Source organism: Melospiza georgiana, chromosome 9 (assembly GCF_028018845.1).
Source record: "Melospiza georgiana isolate bMelGeo1 chromosome 9, bMelGeo1.pri, whole genome shotgun sequence".
In the NCBI taxonomy this organism is placed as follows: domain Eukaryota; kingdom Metazoa; phylum Chordata; class Aves; order Passeriformes; family Passerellidae; genus Melospiza; species Melospiza georgiana.
In genome coordinates, this window is record NC_080438.1 from 30,829,077 (window position 1) to 30,848,524 (window position 19,448).

The 19,448-nt window shown below is 53.4% G+C and overlaps 1 protein-coding gene across 1 annotated transcript; it reads right to left on the bottom strand.

Annotated features, from left to right (window-relative positions):
- Nucleotides 1-240: 240 nt before the first annotated feature.
- Nucleotides 241-17,774, bottom strand: GNG12 (G protein subunit gamma 12). The gene is made up of 4 exons (XM_058029829.1): nt 17,700-17,774; nt 10,697-10,754; nt 2,801-2,917; nt 241-684 (listed from the first exon to the last, which is right to left on the bottom strand). The coding sequence occupies exons 3-4, from the start codon at nt 2,894-2,896 to the stop codon at nt 559-561; spliced, it is 222 nt and encodes a 73-aa protein (XP_057885812.1). The 5' UTR covers nt 2,897-2,917; nt 10,697-10,754; nt 17,700-17,774; the 3' UTR covers nt 241-558.
- Between the last annotated feature and the right edge of the window lie 1,674 nt (nt 17,775-19,448).

The following is a 19,448-nucleotide window of genomic DNA, read 5'->3' on the forward strand; positions in this document are numbered from 1 at the left end:
GAAATTCTGCTTTTCCAACTCACAGAAAGCAGGGAAAGCATCCCTGATTCCCATCTCTATCCTTTGAAAGCCCTGGGATGAGAGGCCAGCGGGAGGAAGGCTGAGGCAGAGCTCCCTGGAGCTCCCCAGCAGCTGCTACAATCATTTTGCAAGGTAGATTTTGCTAGAAAATGCACTTTAGGCATGCCTGTGCACAAACAGGTGCCAGGCACAACCCCCCCCCACCCTCCCCCCCAAAAAAAAAAAAAAAAAAATCCACAATTTTATAAAATGTAAACCCAGTGATTCCATCAGGTCTCCACAGCTCTGCTTTGTCTGCAAAGCTCAGGCAACTTTGGTCGTGCTGGAGTTGGCAAATGCCACCAGGACCCCCCGTGCAGTGCAGAGACCCTGGAGCCCACTCCCTTGGCCAGGACAGAGAGGCAGAAAGCTCCTAAGGGGGACAGGGGCAGCAGGAATGCCTTGGGGAGCTCAGGGGGTGCCCACGGGGTGCAGGTACCTGGGGGAGCGGTGGTGCTTGGCCCAGGGGCTGGGCAGGAGGGGCTGCCCCTGCCTGCCCTATAACAAAATGCAGGTTTTCTTGTCCTTGAAGGGGTTCTCGGAGGCTGGGATGCCCATCAGCAGGGGATCCTTCTTGGCGTGCTCCTCACAGTACAGCATCAGGTCAGCCGAGGCCTTGGACACCTGCAGGGCACAGGGATGGGCAAAATTGGGGTTTGACGTGGGAATAGCACCAAAATGGGGCACAGGGATCGGCAAAATTGGGGTTTGACATGGAGACGGCACCAAAATGGGGCTCAGGAATCAGCAAAAATGGGGTTTGACATGGGAATGGCACCAAAATGGGGCACAGAAATCAGCAAAATTAGGGTTTGACGAGGGAATGGCACCAAAATGGGGCTCAGGGAATCAGCAAAATTGGGGTTTGACGTGGGAATGGCACCAAAATGGGGCTCAGGGCAAAGGGAATCAGCAAAAATTGGGGTTTGCCATGGAAATGGCACCAAAATGGGGCTCAGGGAATCAGCACAAAATGGGGTTTCACATGGGAATTGCACCAAAATGGGGCTCAGGGCAAAGGGAATCAGCAAAAATGGGGGTTTGACTTGGGAATGGCACCAAAATGGGGCTGAGGAATTAGCAAAAATGGGGTTTGACATGGGAATGGCACCAAAATGGGGCTCAGGGCAAAGGGAATCAGCAAAAATGGGGGTTTGACTTGGGAATGGCACCAAAATGGGGCTGAGGAATTAGCAAAAATGGGGTTTGACATGGGAATGGCACCAAAATGGGGCTCAGGGCTGGGAGGGAGCCTCGTGGGGTGGGAGAGGTGCTGGGCATGCACTCATTCTGCAGGGCTCTGTGTGCTGGTGTGATCCCCAGGGAATGAGGGGAAGGATGGAGCCTGGGCTCCCTGGGGCTGCTGTGACACCAGGCAGGGAAAGGCTCCAGCTGGCTCCCACAGGACTCTGCAAACAGGAGGGGCATCACACCACCATCATCACAAACCAGCCCTTTCCCAACTACAATACATCCTAAGTGCTTCTTCACCTATCCACTTTTACCATACCATAAATACCTTAAAGCAAACAATCTAAAATCATCCTCATGATCCATCTTTCATAATTCTATTTCTCCAAAGTATCTAGTCTTATTTACAAAACCAGCCTTTAGAACTTGTTTCTAGCTCCATTTCTCTCTCAACAATATCTACCCTATTCCATTTCTAAATCAACATTTCTTATCTCAACATTTACATACAAATCCACACTATGTGAACCGTCTGTCAGGCTTTAAGAACTCTCTACAAATCCATTTCCCACAGGGCTTCAAAATAATTCCAGGGGGATTTTCATCTCTCCTGGAGGGACAGGACAAGGGGGAACAGCTTCCCACTGCCAGATGGGATATTGGGTGGGATATTATCTACAAGAAGTGTGTTGATTAATTATTATTTATTATTAATAAATTTCATTATTTATTATTATTTTATTATTATTTATTATTATTCACTATTATTCGTTATTATTTATTGTTTTACTACAACTTATTATTTATTTATTATTAATAAATAATTTTATATACTTTATAAATATATAAAATATTCTATATATAATTTTAATATATATGTAAATATATGTCTCTATATATATTAAAATATATATTTCATATATTATTTATATATTATTTTTGTTTATATTATTTATATATTATCATGTTTATATATTATTAAGTATCAATAAATTAAATTATTTATTATTTCATATTATTTATCATTCACTAATATTAATTATAATTTATTATCATTTATTATTATTTACTATAATTTATTCTTTATTATTACTTATTAATATTTACTATCATTTATTATTATTTATATATTATTTTTGTTTATATTATTTATATATTATCATGTTTATATATTATTATTAAGTATCAATAAAATAATTTTTTATTATTTCATATTATTTATCATTCACTAATATTAATTATAATTTATTATAATTTATTATAATTTATTATTATTTACTATAATTTATTATTTATTATTACGTATTAATATTTACTATCATTTATTATTATTTATTAATACATTTATTTTTATTATTTATTTTTTATTAACTATCATTTGTTATTATTTATTGCTATTTATTTGGAATTCTTGAGCTTTGGGGAGGCAAACACTGAGCTGTGGGTGCACAAAGACACCAGACCCACACAGACACTGTGCAGTGTCCCTGTCCTGCAGCGAGGAGGAGGAGGATGAGGAGGAGGAGGAGGAAGAACCCCCTGAGCTCACCTTTATCCTCTCGATGGAGGCCTCGATGCGCAGCTGCTGCACGGTCCTGCGGGCCTGGGCGATGTTGTTGCTCGTGGTGGCTGTTTTGCCTGACATTTTCAGAGGGGCAGGGAGGCTCTGCAGGGAAACACGGGGGTTGTTGTTGCAGCAGGCAGCACAGCGCCCTGAACTGCTGCTGCACACAGGCAGCCACCACACACGCTGCAAAAAGGGGTTTTTAAACGTGGTTATTGTGGCATCCAACAGGAGCAATCGGCCAAAAAACAACTCTGGAGGCAAAACACGCTCCAGAGAAAGGCACGGAGCTGCTGGGCTCTCAGGTTAGGCCCTTTCTGACCCAGAGATGGGGCAGCTGAGAGGTGGTGTAAAAACTTTTATTCCATTTCCAGTCTCATGAGAAGGCTGAGACAACACAGATGTTACAACTCACACAACCAGAAGCTGTTTTATATGTTTGAGAATTCTCACAAATTCATTTCCCACACTGTGCAGGTTTCTGAGGCTGTGGCACAGCTTGGGCCACTGGATCCCCCCTGTGCAGCTCCCTCTGGGCTTGCAGGGATCCCAGAGGGTCCTGGAGAGCCACAACATCCCTGAAATCCCAGGAGAGGGGACGAGCTCCCGAGCCCTGCAGAGTGAAAGGAGGAGTGAGCCAGGGTGGAACCACAGGATATTGGGGTTGGCATATCAGACCATCCAGTCCCACCATGGTCAGTACTGCCAAGGCCACCCTGCCCTGTGTCCCCAAGTGCCACATCCACAGGGGTTGAAATCCCTCCAGGGATGGGGACTCAGCTGTGCCAGGGCTGGAAAACCTTTCTGGGGATAAACACCACCCAAGCTGATAAAAATGCCATCCATGCTGATAGAAATGCCACCCCTGGCTGATGGAAATGCCACCCCTGGCTGATAGAAATGCCACCCCTGGCTGATGGAAATGCCACCCCTGGTGATAGAAACACCATCTCTGGCTGACAGAAATGCCACCCCTGGTGATAGAAATGCCACCCCTGGCTGATAGAAATGCCATCCATGCTGATAGAAACACCATCCCTGGCACAGGCTGCACCCAGCACCCCTGCCTGGTTCTCCACCTTAGTCCTGAGTGTCCCAGGCCAGGCTGGACACTGGGACACCCTGGGACAGTGTGAAGTGTCCCTGCTATGGCACGGGTGGCACTGGGTGGGCTCTGAGTCCTCTCCCAACCAAACCAGCGTGGGATTCCAATTTATCCATGTCTGCGGGAGTCTCCAGCCCAGCCCTGCCCGTGTCCCTGTCCTGTGTCCCAGCAGGCTCCAGCAGGGCCCTGCTGGCTTTGCCCAGCTCCAGGAGATGAGGGGAGCTGTGTGTGAGCCCCTCAGGTGTGTGACAGCTCCCGTGTGTCCCCTCCCGTGTGTGCCCCCAGCCAGCCCCGTGCCCTCTGCAGCAGCCCCTGCAGGCTCAGGTTTCCCTCACCTGGCCTGGCAGCATCCCCTGTCCCCAGTCCCTCTGCAGCTCTCCTGGAGCCCCTTGAGATGAAAAATGAATTTTCCCAGCAGGAAACTCCAACAGGCACTGCTGGGTTCCACAGGGACCCTGCCCATGCAGGCCCAAATCCCTCTCTGGGATAAAACAAGGAGCTGTTTCACCAGGACACAAAGCACAAATCCACCACAAATGGAGCCCAAAGTCCCATCCAGCCCCTGCAGTTTCCCCTCACAACATTCAAAACCTGCAGGGTGAAAAACCCAACACACAGCAATTCATTTTTGTCCAGTAACAAATGCAGCTCTGAGAGGGCAGTTCAGGAGCTGCTGATTCCTCCAACTTTCGTACCTTTTTTTTTTTTTTTTAGGTTAAAAAAGTTGCAGAATTAAAAGATAAACGATTATCCTCTCATTTAACTGGGGAAAGGCCACACTCAGCCTTCCCTCCCCAGCCCCAAACCCCCTTTTGCCCCTGGAGCTGTTGGAGTCTCTGGATCCCTTCCCACCCCACATGGATTGACCTCCTTAGGAAAGTTCCAGTGCTTATTTTCCCAGCTGCTTAGCTTTGTTAATAAATGAGATGGTTGGAAAAAAACAAACCAAACCAAAACAAGCCAAACCGTAAGATTTGAAAATTAAATTGCTGCGTTTGCCCATCTCCAAACAAACAGGAGCTTTAATAACCCTCCTAAGATTACTAAACCTCTTCTGCAGGGAGATTTACAGCAACTAGGTCAGCTGCCCATAAATCTGTTTTCCTTCCCAGCTTCTGGCAATGCATCCGGGCTGCTGCAGCCATGGGATTTCTCCCAGGGCACCCCAGGACTCCCCAGATTGAACTGGAGGTGCCAGAATTCTGCAGAACGTGGGGCTCAGAGCCCTGGGCAGGGTTTGCTGGGCCAGGAGGATCTGCCAGGAGAAGAAGCTGCTCCCTGAAGAAACAATCCCTCATTTGGAGAGGGCACAGCTCTGATTTCTAGGAAATGATCCCTGGTGCTCAGCGGGCAGCCCTGGGAGCCTCCCCCATCCCAAAACCTTCCCTTGGGATCTCTGGTGTGTCCCAGCTCCTCCTTCTGTGCTAAATGCACCATAAATGAATTTTCAACAAGTTTTTCTGTTCACTACCTAAACCAAAACGTGGCTGGTGATCCAGGCCAGGCTGGACAGCGCTTGGGACAATGGGAGGTGTCCCTGTCCTGGCAGGGGTGGCACTGGGGGGATTGCAGCTCCTTTCCAGCCCAAAGCACTGCAGGATTTCCTGCTGTGACTCAGGCAGGAGGGGTTCCCTGTGGGGACACTGGTGACAAACTCGGTCCCCTGGCTGTGACACAGCTGAGCAGGGCCCGGGCTGGTGGGGACAGAGATTCCCAAAGCCCAGAGCAGCTGCAGGCACGGCTGGGTTTGACTCAGAGCCTAAAAGCAGACAAAGGATCAGACCCAGAGCAGCCTCCCTGGCACCACCCTGCCATGGCAGGGCCACCTCCCGCTGTCCCAGGGCTCCAAACCCACCCAGCCCGGCCTGGGACACTGCCAGGGACACAGGGACAGCCACAGCTGCTCTGGCACCTGTGCCAGGCCTGCCCGCCCTGCCAGGGAAGGGTTTATTTCTCATTCACCCACTGCAAACTGCACAGGAGGATTCCCACCAGCCACGCCGCCAGGGAAAGCGAAAAGCACGGGAAACTTGCAGTGCACTTCCTGCAGCCACACCTGCACCTTTTCCCGTCCCAAAACACCTGCAGACAGGTGGAGCTGCCCCTCTTGCAGAGAACAGCCCTGCTCTTCCAGGCCTTGCCCCATTCCTTTCCCCAGGCTCTGGGTAATGAGGTTGCCATGCAGCAGATCCCCAGATCCGCCTGGGCTGCCTGCCAGAGCCCAGCTCCAGTGGGATAATTAAACTCTGGACTGTCTTATTTACTCTCTCAGATCCAGGACTTGTCAGGCACCTGCTGAGGGAAAGGTAATTAAATCAGCCCTGCACAGGCAGGGCTGGGGATCTGCTGGAAATCCCAGCAGCTCTGCCTGGAACACAGCTCCCAGTTTGCTCCAGTTACACCCAGCCAGCTCCTACTGGAGCAGCAGAGCCTGGCTGGCAGCAGGGCAAACCCTCAGAGGTGTCTTGTAACCGCTTCTTTTGAAATAAAGCAGATTTTGAGGTGAATAACTCAGAATTTGGATCAACAGAGCAGGCTGGGCAAAACACAAACCAACACCAGTGACAGGGACAGCACCTCCAAGTGTAACACCCTGCCAGCCCCTGGTTTTCCTGCCCTGGTTTTCCAGCCCCTGGTTGGTTTTCCAGCCCTTGGTTTGTTTTCCTGCCCTGGTTTTCCAGCCCCTGGTTTGTTTTCCAGGGCTGCCAGCAGGGATCTAAAGTTACAGCTGACCTGCAAATGCAGGCTCCAAAGGGCTCTCCCCTCGCAGAGCCACTGGAGCCTGGCTGGGCAGGGTGGGAAGGAGGATGGACGTGCCAAACGCGCCAGGGAAAGGGCAGGAAAAGGACACGGGGTGTTCCCAACGTCCCACTGGCCCTGCACACCCTGCAGGTCCCTGGGAATCCATGGAGCTGCTCCATGGAATCCAGGCTGGAGCAGCTCCAGCCCGGAAATGTCTGGATGCTGCTGCCTGATAAACCAGAAACAAATCTCCACCCTGGGAATGATCCCACTTCTCTAAGATACACAGGAATGGGGGGAAAAGAGGGAAACAAGGAGCTGGACAAGCTCAGAGCTGCTGCTCCCAGCTCGCCCCCAGCCCTGAGCTCGAGGTTTCAGTAATTCCACCACGAGTGCTGCAGGTTTCCAAGTGACCATTTCCAGTCCTGCAAACTTCCTGCTGTTTGTTGGAAGACTTTGAAGCTGGGTCTGGTTTGTCACCACCACTGACACAGGCTCTGGCTGCTGCCATTCTGCTCCCTCCCTCCTCCCTGGCATGCTCTCATCCCGCTGCCTTCAGCTGCCACCCTGCAAACAATGTGGGAACAACACCAGCAAAACCCCAAATCCAGCTGCCCCTTGTAGCAGTTCACATCCCCCAGAGCTCACAGGAATTAAAAGAATAAAATTTTGCTTCTGCAAATGCAGGGATCTGCCGGGCAGGAAGGTGTTGGGAGGAGGAAGAGGGGATGCAGGGAGTGGCACCAAGCTGAGGGAAATCCCTATGAAGAACAGGGAGAAGGAGCCCCAGCGGCCCCTGGAGGGGTGGCAGGAGCAGGGGGTGATGGCAGAGGCTGGGCTGGCCCCCGTGGCCCCTCCAGGAGCGGGCAGGAGCGGGGTGAGGCTGCCCTGGTCTCAGGGTGCTCTGCACTGATCCCTTCCCGGAGCCCTGTGGGGGCCCGTCAGGACTTGAACGCTGGGGTTGGTTTTCCTACAGGGCACCCTTGGGAGCTCAGGCTCTGTCAGGACTTGCAGAACCTGAAAGTGCTCCCAGTCCAAGCCAGGAGGCCACTGCTGGCACTGAAGGTGGGGGCAGGAATGAACAGCTCAGCTCTGAGCAGGCACGGGAGCACAACCGGCCACAGCAACAGCTGGAACAATTCCACAGCAGCAGCACCAGCTTCTGCAATCGGGACATTCCCCAGTTTTGATCTCTGATTTATCAGGCCTCCAGTGGAGGAATGTGCTGGAGGAACCTCATTGTGCCTGGCTCTGTTTCCAGCCCAAGTGCTGCAGAGGATTGGGAGGCGCAGCGGGAGCTGAGGCGTCCCCCTGGTCCTGCACACCCCGAGCGCAGCAGCACCTGGAACAAGGAGAGCCAGGAAGGGGGGCAGAGGCACAGAGCCCCTGACAGCCCTGCAGGAGCGACAAAGGAGCACCCGAGGGGTGTCCCTGCCCACCTGGAACCCAAATGGAGCTGCTGCATCTCCCCAGCAAGCAGCTGCCTTGCCCTGGCAGGCCCAAGGACCTTGGAAAGGACCTGGGAAGAATGGATGATTATTCAGGATGGAAAAAGAGTGGAAGGGCTGTGTGGAGGGGAGCACCTTGAGCTGTGTGCCTGCAGCACAGGCTCTGGGAAGGCTGGGTGCCATCCCATCCCCACTGGCACCTTCACTGGGAGCACTGGGAGCAGGCAGGCATGTCCCACTGCTCCTGCCGGGCAAGGAGGGAAGGGAGGGAGCAGGAATCGCAGCCCAGCAGCCCATCCCTGCCCCGGCCACGCTGCCTGCCTGGTTCTTCCTCCCAGCAGCCCAGGGGAAAGCCCAGGGCTCTGAGCGGGGCCATGCTGACACCCAGTGGAAGCTCCGGGGCTGGAACCTTCTCCTCCTGCCAGAGAGAATGGAAATGGGCCTGGGCAGCAGGAAAACAGGACACCGAGGGTGGAGCAAAGCAGGGACTCCAGATGCTTTTGGGTCAGTTCTCTCTTGATGGTGCTTTTGTCCCATCCCTAGAAGGGTCCAAGGCCACAATGGAGCAGCCTGGGACAGTGGGAGGTGGCCCTGCCCACAGCAGGGGTGGCACTGGGTGGGCTTTGAGGGACCTCCCAGCCCAGATTCTGGAATTTCACAATCCTTATTCCCCACAGAGAGAGCAGAGAGACAAGTGGTGCCATAGTCCATAGATTTCTGGGAGCACTGGATGGGCTTTGAGGTCCCTCCCAACCCAGATTCTGGAATTCCAGGATCCTTACTCCCCACACAGCGAGCAGAGAGACAAATGGAGACACAAATTCCACAGAATTCTGGGGGCACCCCGGGCCACTCCTGCCCTTTGCAGCCTGAACACAACACCCACAGTGCAAACTCCACAGGAAAAATGGCAACAGGGGGCACCCACGACCTCCCTGCTCCCATCAAGAAGAAGAAGAAGGATTTTTCCACATCTACCCCAAACCAAGCTGTGAGCAGCAGCTCCCTGGTTGAGCAGGTGAGAAGGGCTGGATTTTTAAGCAGGACTGGATTTTTAAGCAGGATTCAGGTGAGATTTACAGGCACAAATATCTTACATGCATTAGAAAAGGTTTAGGTTTGGTGAAAGAAAGGAAGATCCTCCCCAGACAAGATCCTGCCCCAGGAAAAGGAAAGCTGGAGCCTCTGGCAGCTGCAGGAGCTGCAGAGGATGGGGCTGCTCTGGGGTGCAGCACAGCTGAAGGGGCTGGGGGAGCTCAGATTTCAAAGCCAATTTTGCAGCAGAAAAGGCCCAGCAAGGCCCAGCTCTGCTGCCATCCCCTCCTGAGGAGGGAGGCTGGATGGGAATTGGGAATTGTGGCAGATCCACCTGGTTTGCTGTCAGTGCAAACACAGAATGAAAGCCCCCTAAAGCACAGAACATCCATTTGTGGTGTTTCCTCCTTCAGAGAATTTACACTTGAGAGTACTGAGAGATTTTACACTAGAGATCCTTTTTTTTTTTTTTTTTTAATTATAAATAACGCTGCCAGTGTCTTAATTGGGGATTAAAACCCTTAATGATGTGAAATGAAAGGAAACAGACAACTCCCAAGATCTTCAATTGGACTTGGTGTTCTGGGTGTTTAATTAAGGCCGTGCTCCTATATGGCCTCCTGTTTTTAAGTTATTCCAGCACCATCCTGCTGATCAAACTGGGCTGCAGCTCCCTTTGATTTCCAAAGGCAGCCCCCACTGTGGGATTCTGTCAAACCCAGTGCACATTCTGGGAGAGGAGCAGTGGAAAAACCTACTTTTGCTTTCCTCTGCATTTCTCCTGACTTCACTTTTTGTACCTTCAGCACACACAAAAAAGTGACTTTTAGATCAAGGTTACTTTGAAAAACATCTGAGCAGTGTTATTTTAAAGACCCTGGAAAAGGCAATGAACTGTGGGGCACAGAAGGTCCCTGTTCCTCCCCACAGGGAGAGGAGGGAAAACTCCAAAGAGACATTTGCAAAGAGACTTTGAGCTGCATGAAAATCAGGCTGCAGAGCAGGAGAGGGCTGTGCTGGCAGCTCCAGCCTGGCCCCAGGCTCTGTGACCTTCAGCAGATTCTTTGTCTGGCACAGATAAAGCCTGGGATGCTCTGGGGAGAGCCCCACGGGGCTCAGCTCCAGGAGCTGGGGAGGGGAGGAAGGATTTCACCTCCTCCTCGGCTGCAGGAATTTATCCAGGTGCCTGTTTTTAAGGATGGGGGGGAATATAGAATAATTTGCATTTTTTGATGGTCAAACGAAACACGTGTGGCACAGCAAAGACACAAGTGATGAAGATTTGCAGGCTGGTAAGAAATTCCCTCTTATCAGGGGAATAAACAAGGAAAAGCTTAATTTCTGTGGGAAAAGCAGGTTTTCCTGCCCCCTGAATCCAACCCAAAAGCAGTCAGGCAGTTAAAATAATGAGGTGAAAAGTGTCAGCAGTCCTGCCAAGGTCTTTATATTTGTTCTGCTCCAGAATAAAATTAAATCACCAGGGTTTGGGACCTGTCATGCTGCTTCGTGTTTTGCATGAAATAAAAGAACCAGAGTGGACTGGAAACTCACCTACATAGGCAGACCTGCTCCCTGTCCAGCTTGCCTTGATTTTATCGGTGTAATGATCCTGAAACAAGAATAAAATCAAAGTTATAAGGATTTCACTGTTCAAGGAAGCCAGAGCTGGGGGGGGGTTGGCACTTGTGGCTTAATGCTAATCACAAAAACAATATTTTGAGATTGGAAAATCCACCTCAAACTTGGAGCAGCCTGGGACAGTGGAAGGGGTCCCTGCCCAAGGCAGGGAGTGGGACTGGATGGGATTTAAGGTCCCTTCCAACCATTCCAGGATTCCTCTGACCCTGGAGCTGTCAGCCTGCGGTGATGTGTCCTCACAGCTGGGTGTGAATCAGTGCCCAGACACATCTGAGAGCTCACATTCCCTGTGCAGGCCTTGCACAGCCACAGAGAAACCTGCGATTCTATCAGCCCTCACGTCCCTCCAGGCCCTGGCAGGGCTCTGAGCTCTCCTGCATCCTTCTCCCCTCCAGCCCCAGCCCCTGAGGGCGTTGGAGCCTTCAGGTGATGGGAGCTGGGTGAGAGCTGGAGCGGGGAGGGATTTACAGATGAAACCAGCCTTCCCTTCACCCTGCTGGCTGTGCTGCGCTGCTCAATCCCTGCAGTCACACCCAGCTCTGTGCCAGCTTCCAGCAGCTCCCCATCCACCAGGGGCTGGCAATGCCCCTGGCACTCCCCAGTGCAGCCATCCCATATTGATGGTTTTGACTCCATCTTTAAGCGTGGAACTGGGACCAGAGGCACTTCCTGAGCTGGCACAGCCAGAGCACGATCAGATCTGGGATTTCAGCCTTTGGCATGGATCCAGCCTGCGCTGCCAGGGGTGCTGCAGCCCTGGCACCCAGCCCTGGGACTGCTCCGTGCCCACCACAGCCATCCCTGCCCTCATTCCCAGGGAAGGAGGAGGCAAAAACCCACCTGAAATTCCCCAGGGACGGCCCTGAGCGAGGAGGCAGCTGTGGTAATTTACTTTGGGAATTTTAGGAGGAATTAGAGACAGGACTTTTGAATTGTTTTGGATGATCTGGTTTGTTTTTCTTGTCTTCTGCATAGGCAGGAAGGGGGAATTTGGCTCAAATCATTACAACGTGGTTTAGAAGGTCTCAAGACCCTTAGGTATAAGACTTTTTAAGGAGTTATTGACTAATAAAACACTGTCAACAAGGATGTTTATGTTTTGACTCAATCTTTAAATATTTTGTTTTATGGACTCATGCTACAGTGTAAGCTCTTTTAGCCAATCATGTTATGGCACACAAACTTACAGTGCTGCATTCTAAACTGTTTACTTCTGTAATTACTTTTACTATCTCTTAAACTCTAAAACTCTGAACTTCTTTTAGTTAGCTAACATGTCTCTGGTTTAAACTATAAATCCACATTCTTACTTCTGGCACCTCAGTCTGGGAGCCTTTCCCAAGGTCTCGGATCAAATCCTGGGTTTAATTCCAAGCTTTGGCTCACAGGCCCGAAGTTCTGAGAGTTCCCTGCATTTCAGATTGCAGCAGGCAGCACGGGCAGGGTTCCCATTGCAATCACACCCCACTTCCCGTGCTGGAAACGGGATCACACTTTTAACAAGCGCTGCTCTAATCACTGTGTGGAGGAGGAAAATAAATTGTGCTAAGGACAGTCTGCCTTGCCACAGTCCTTGTCCCCGTGCCAGGCTTGTCCTGTCCACATCCAGCAAGGAAACCAAAATAAATAAATGTGACACGTAACCTCCTCCAGGGACGTGTGGCTGCTGCACAAAATCAAAGCTGGCATGGAAAAGCTGCTCCTCTGCTTATCTGTGCGACATCCCAACCTGCTCACACCCCCTGGACACTGCCAGGGAAACACAAGAAGGGTTTTTAAACTGGCTTGTGCACCCTGAGGGGGAAGCAAACACAGCCACAGCAAGCAGGAATGGTTTGGGTTGGGAGAGAGCTCCGGGGATGAGCCAGCCCAAGCCCACCTCCAGTTCACCTGAGCAGTGATTCCAGCTCCTGGGGGCTGCCCTCCAGCCCAGAGCCACACTGCTGCTCCTGCCTGATCACAGCTCCCATCAAGCCACTCATAAACCCCCACAAAGGCAGCATTGCTGGCATAGTTTGAGGCTGCAGTAATGCACCCCCTGCAAAAGCCTCCACTCGCTGCTGGGGAAGGAATAAATCAGGGAAGGGCACGTGGGCTGAGGAAATTCCACAGCTGGATGGGTCCCAGTCCCTGTGGCCAAGGCTGGCAGCACCAGCCAGCTCCTCCTGCTCTGCAGGAGTCCCAGCTCCAGCTGCAGCATCCCTGCTCTGCAGGAGGAATCCCTCGCAATGTCAACCAGGCTGAGCTGGGAGAAGGATGGTCCCTGTCCCACAGAAGTCAGGGACACTTTCTGCTTATCCCAGCCCCAAGCTCAGACCAAAAACCCTGACCTTGGGAGAGGGCTTGAAGCTACAAACAGAGCTGAAAATGCAATTTGGGATCTGCTCAGAACTATTCACAGCAACCACAGAATGACAGACAGGTTTGGGCTGGGAGGGAGCTCAAAGCTCACCTCGTCCCAAACCCCTGCCATGGCAGGGACACCTCCCACTGTCCCCAAGTGTCCAGCCTGGCCCTGGGCACTGCCAGGGATCCAGGGGCAGCCACAGCAAATCTGGGCACCTGTGCCAGGGCCTGCCCACCCTCACAGGGGGGAATTTATCCCTAATATCTCATCCAAACCTGCCCTATCTTTCCCTTCCTACGATAACCACCCCAATGTTTCCCTGGCTCAGGCAGCACGGGCAGGGTCCCAGGACATCCCCCTGGAATTCTGCTGGAAACTGGGAAGGAGAATGTTCCCTCCTCAGCTTACAGCACCAGGAAACCTCCTGGTTATGGGCTCTGGGTGGGGCTGGGCACAAAGGAAACCCTCCTTTATATGGGAACACTGGACAAAACCTTCCCCGTGAGCTCCCAGTGGCTCTGCAGAGCAAAGGGGTGATGGCACAGAGCAGCTGGATCAGGGAGCAGGCTGGGAATGCAGGCTGGGAATGCAGGCTGAGAATGCAGGCTGCTCCCTTCCCAGCAGGACTGAGAGGGGCTTTTGCACCTCCAAACCTGTGAGAGCCAGGCTGGAGAACAGCCCCTGCACAGGCAGGGCTCCTCAGAGCAGGGCAGGAGGGCTTAGATCAAACACCCACAGCAAAGGGTGCCAGAAACTCACCTGTCCCTGCACAGCACGACTGGAAATCCACGGGAGAGGGACGGGAAGAGAAAGGGGGTAAACAAAGGGGAGCAGGGCTGGCTCAGCCTGAGCTGAGGCCAGTGTTTAAACAAGGAGCTGATCCCAGCAGCCTCAGCTGCTGCAGCACAAATAACCCTCACAACACACTTTCTTCCCTTTCCCTCCTCCCCCTGGAACTGCAGCACATGCCAAGACGCTGATGCGGACACAGGAAGCTGAATATAAACACATTGCCTGTTTTACCAAATATTCAAAGGAACACAACTAAAAATACTCAGCTGCTGGTGTCCAGGAACATCCCAAAGCTGGGATCCAGCCCCAGCCGGGGAGCTGGGATTTGGGGCACACTGAACCCCAGGCCCCAGCTTCCACAGAATCCCAAGTGGCTGGGGTTGGAAGGGCACCTTAAATATCTTGCTCTGTTCCCTTTCCACGGCAGGGACACCTCCCACTGTCCCAGGCTGCTCCAGCCCCAGTGTCCAGCCTGGCCTTGGGCACTGCCAGGGATCCAGGGGCAGCCACAGCAAATCTGGGAATTCCACCCCAGCCCCTGCCCACCCTGCCAGGAACAATTCCCAATCCCCAATCTCCCATCCATCCCTGCCCTCTGGCAGCCATTCCCTGTGTCCTGTCCCTCCATCCCTGTCCAAAGTCCCTCTCCAGCTCTCCTGCAGCTCCTCCAGGCCACACTGAGCTCACCCCAAAGCCTCTCCTCTCTCCGTGTGAACAATCCCAGCTCTCCCAGCAGAGCTGCTCCATCCCTGGCACCATCCTCCCTTGGATTCCCTCCAGCAGCTCCAGGTCCTTCCTCTCCTGGGGGCAGCTCTGCAGGGGTGTCACCACAACATCCAGGAGTGGATCCTCTCCTCCCCAGGGCCACCTGGCTGGAAGGGGCTCAGCAGCTCCCCAGTCAGGAATGCTGGGTCCCCTGGGATTGCTGGATCCCCTGGGAGTGCTGGGTCCCCACAGCCACGTGTCTCCCCAGGGGCTGGATGGACGCCACCGCATTCCACCTCCCATGGGTACCCCCACTGCTCCCCCACCCTCCTGCTTCTACCCGTCTCCCTAAAATCCCACGGGGAATCCCAGCACACCCCTGAGCACGGCTGTCACAGCCTCTGCTCTTTCTCATCAATCCTTGCAAAACACAGAATGGAAACTTTCCGCTTTTTTTTCCAACTTTCTTTTTTTTCACGTCAGCGGTGCAGTCTCACCCTTCCAAACTCCCCCCAGGTGATTCCCGAGTTCAGAAATGGTGTGGGACCAAGAGCTCCCAACACCGAGTGCAGGGGGAGCTCTGAGGTTTACAAAAACCAGCCCCAGCTGTGCAACAGTGCGAAATTCACCAAGCAGCTGCGCAGCTCCAGCAGAGCAGCAATCCCAGGAGCCGCCACACATCTGCAGCTCCCATTTCCCAAGACAAACGGAGTCCGTGATGGCTCCCAGGCACTGGGGGTGCTCCATCCCAGTTAATGGAGCTCACTCCCAGCCCTGCCCTGCTCAGGGGTATTTCTGTGCCAGGCCACAGCAGCCTTCCCCCTTCCCCAGCGTTTGTGCAAGCACAGAGGGAGTTGCAGCAACTCAATCCTCCCAGGAATCCGGCCCTGTGCCTGGGCCAGGGCTGTGCTGTGCCTCCCTGATAACCGCGAACCTTTGGAAGCGCTTCCCTCCGCCCTGCCGCGATCTCTGCTCCGGCAAAGGGCACGGAGGCAAAGGCTGGGCCTTCGTGGGGCTGAGCACGGAGCTCTGCAGCAACGTGGGTCTGCTTTCACAACAGAGCACGGCCACAGAGGCACACACCGGGGCTGGGGAGCTGGGGCCGGGGAATGAGCACCTTCCCAGCCCAGAATGTCGCGTTCAGCATCTCCCAGCAGCTCCTGCAGGGACGGCGGAGCCACAGAAAAAGGAGGGAGAGGGAGTTTTAAATAGGCAGGGAGAGATAGCACACAGGGAACGGCTCCCACTGCCACGGGGCAGGGGTGGGTGGGATATTGGGAATTAGGAATTGTTCCTGCGAGGGTGGGAACAGAATTCCCAGATTTGCTGTGGCTGCCCCTGGATCCCTGGCAGTGCCCAAGGCCAGGCTGGACACCCTGGGACAGTGGGAGGTGTCCCTGCCATGGCAGGGGTGGCACTGGGTGGGATTTGAGGTCCCTTCCAACCCAAACCATTTGGGATTCCATAATTCTACTGTGTCATGAATCTGGTTCATGAAACCTACAGCACAACTCAATAATTTGATTTAACACCAGCAAGACAGGAGAGATCAGCTGTTCTGCTGCCTGGGAGCCCAAGAAACTCCTCCAGGGCAAGAGGAGAATTTAATCTTTCAAGGGAAAATCCCCCACCAGCTGGGTGATTATGGAATGAGCTCGCCCTCAGCACCAGAGCATCACTGCTCCTCTCTGGAATTGATTGCTCCTTGATTAGAGAGACCCCAAATGCTGTGGTGCATCCCAGCTGGGATGGAATATACGGGACCGAGGAGTCATTAACTCCACACTAATCTCTCAAGCTCATTTAGTGGCACCGAGCAGCACAAAATCCTGCCACTGTCCACTGCCCACCCTCCACTCCCAGAACTTCTGAACCAATTCCCACCCCAGACAAACACACACAAGTAAAAGGGTCCCTGATCCTGGGGGTTCCGAGCCAATTAAACCCCCAGATAATCACCTGGGAATTCCATTTTGCCACTTTCCAATCGCCACACTAATTAAGTCATAGAATCATGGAATGTCCTAAGCTGAAAGGGACCCATGAGGATCATCAGGTCCAGCTCCTGGCCCTGCACAGGACAACCCCAAAATGTCACCCTGAGCCCTGGCATTCCCAGGGGATCTGGGCAGTGCCCACCACCCCCTGCAGGAAGAACCTTTCCCAAAATCCAACCTAAACCCCTCCTGACACAGCTCCTCCCTAAAAACACCAGGCTAAAACCACAATATACACTCAAAACCCTCTTTGCCCCCACTCCCAAAAAAGTAAAGAACTCCAGCTTGCAATAGAGAATCTCAATGTTAGTTACTAAAGGAACTAAAAACTTCCAAGAGTTGAGCTCGATGATCTGTATGGGCCCCCTCCAGCTCAGGATGTTCTGCAATTCCATGATTCCCAGCAATCCTGTTACTGCAACAGGGTGTGTAATCGCAGTATCAACACGAAACCTCCTGGAATAATGACGCTTCCCACTAATTAGCCTCCTTCCCACACTCAGCCCACAACTCCCCGCACGTGGGAAACTTCCTCCGCCAGGCACAGCTCCGTGATCCCAAGGAAAACCCACGGGCTGGCAATGCTAAAACCGGGGAAATTGAAAGGATTTAGCTGAAGGCTGGGGCGGCCCCCGCGGAGTCGGAGCCGCCAGCTCTGGGTGTCCATCGGTGCCACGGGGAAGGTCAGCACGGAAGGAGGCGGGAAGGAGAAGGAAAGGAAGAAAAAAATTGCCTATTTTAGGATTATTTCTGCCTAATTAAGCACACAAATTTTTACACAATTAAGCAGCTTTTCCCTCACTCCCGTGCCACTTGTTGAACCACACCACACCCGCCGGGAACCCCCTCTCAGCACAACCAAAAACCGCTTAAAAAAACCCCACAAAAAACTCCAGACCCACCCCAAAAGCCGCCAGGCACCGCTCGGGCCCGGCCCGCCCCGCCAGGCCCCGCGGCCGCAGGGGCCGGGCCGGCGCTCCCCGCTGCCCCCGCGGGGCCGGGCGGGCTGTCCCGGGTGGCGGAGCTCGCTGTTCCCGGTGGGAACCCCCCTGTCCCGGCCGATCCCGGTACTCACCGAGCGCCGCTCCCGGTGTCTCCACGGGCGACCGGAGCGGGAGCGGGGGCCACGCCCACCGAGCCAAGCCCCGCCTCCATCCCCATCGGCCCCGCCCATCCCCGCGTGGCCCCGCCCCGCCCCGAACGGGGCGGGGCGGGGCCATGCGGGGATGGGCGGGGCCAGGAGAATGGTGGGCGTGGCCACGCTGTTCTCCCGGGCGTGCTGGAGGGATGGAGGATTTGGGAATTTTGGGAGTCAGGGAGGGGCAGATGTGGTATTTGCGAAAACTTGTCTGCTGCCCCAACGAGCCCGGCGTGCCCGTGCTTGTGGGGCTTTGATCGCCTGGGAATTCATTTGTCTGCAGAGGCAGGGGAGGGTGTGGGTTGAAATTTAAATGCGGGCTCCTGCATGGGAGATGCAGGAAGGGAGACGGGCTGGGAAATGAGGGTGGAGAGGCAAGGTTGTCCAGGGGAAATGGGGCTGCTCCATCCGTGGAAGTGTCCAAGGACAGGTTGGACAGGGCTTGGAGCAGCCTGGGACAGTGGAAGGTGTCCCTGCCATGGAATGGGATGGGCTTTAAGGTCCCTCACAGTCTGGGATTCTACAAAATTCCAGGAAAACTGGGGAAGATGCTGCGCTCATCCCTATCCCTCTGCCCAGAGTACGTCCCTATGGAGCATCCCTGCCCTGAGAGCACCAGGAAAACCTCCCTCTCCTCGTTCTTTTCCATGGTTTTGCCCGCCGTTGCTGTCCCTGGCACTGCCGGGCTGCCCCGGCTCCAGCCTGTCTCCAGAGCAGCTTTTATGGGAGAGGAGATGGGATCACCAGCCTGGCCGGCTCCTCTCGATTGCCATTCCAGCTGGGAGAGCAGGGATGCACAGGAGGACCTTGTCCTGCGTTGTGCCCCAACGACAAAAACCGGAACAAAACCACCAGGAACACTGATAAAAGGGAAGGAATTCCTGGTTCGATTCCCAGTTAAAAACACAGGAATCCGGTTTTCCCGAGTGTGGCCACCAGCCAGGGAAGCGTTGCCCTCTCGTGGGCTAAAGCAGCAGCAGCTTCCCACCATTCCGCCCTAACCGAGAGCTTAATTAGCCAGCGTTAATGAACTACCTGTGTGCCCATAGCGCAGCATTTTCCAGCCAGCAGCCCCTGACCTGAGCAGGAGCTCCTCGGGCTTCCCTGGAGCTCGGCAGGGATTCCCAGGAGCTTTGCTGGGGCTCCTGTCCCACCCTGCCCATGGGCTGGGCACACACTGGGAGGGCACCCTGGCATTGAACTGGGCACACACTGCTCGCACTGGGGCTTGGACTCTGCATACTGGGAGCACTGGGACATGCAGTGGACACGCTGGGAGGGCGCACTGGTTTGAACTTTGTGTTTCCTCTATTAAACATTTATTTTCCTCTCCACCAGGGGCGGGATAAAGGCTCAGCTAGAGGGGATCTCTTGTTTTTCCTCCCTTTTGCTCCCTCCCAGACACACGCCCAGTGGATGTCCCACCTTTGTCTGAAGGCAGGACTGGGCTCTTCATATCCTGGTGATACAAGCACGGGTTTCCCTTTCTCCTACAAGCACAAATATTTATGTAAATGTCTATTATTGTTATTAGTGTGTGCTAGCAGCCTAGATCAGAGCACTCACTCTTAGATACTGGGAAGGAATTGTTCCCTTTGAGGCACAGGATTCCCAGAGCAGCTGTTGCTACTCCTGGATCCCTGGAATATCCAAGTCCAGGCTGGACACGGCTGGAGCAGCCTGGGA

Excerpts from the sequence above, each read along its gene's own strand:
- GNG12 (XM_058029829.1), bottom strand. The coding sequence starts at position 2,896 with ATGTCAGGCAAAACAGCCACCACGAGCAACAACATCGCCCAGGCCCGC. Across the intron at positions 685-2,800 it reads CCTCCATCGAGAGGATAAAG|GTGTCCAAGGCCTCGGCTGA; the intron begins GTGAGCTCAGGG and ends TGTGCCCTGCAG.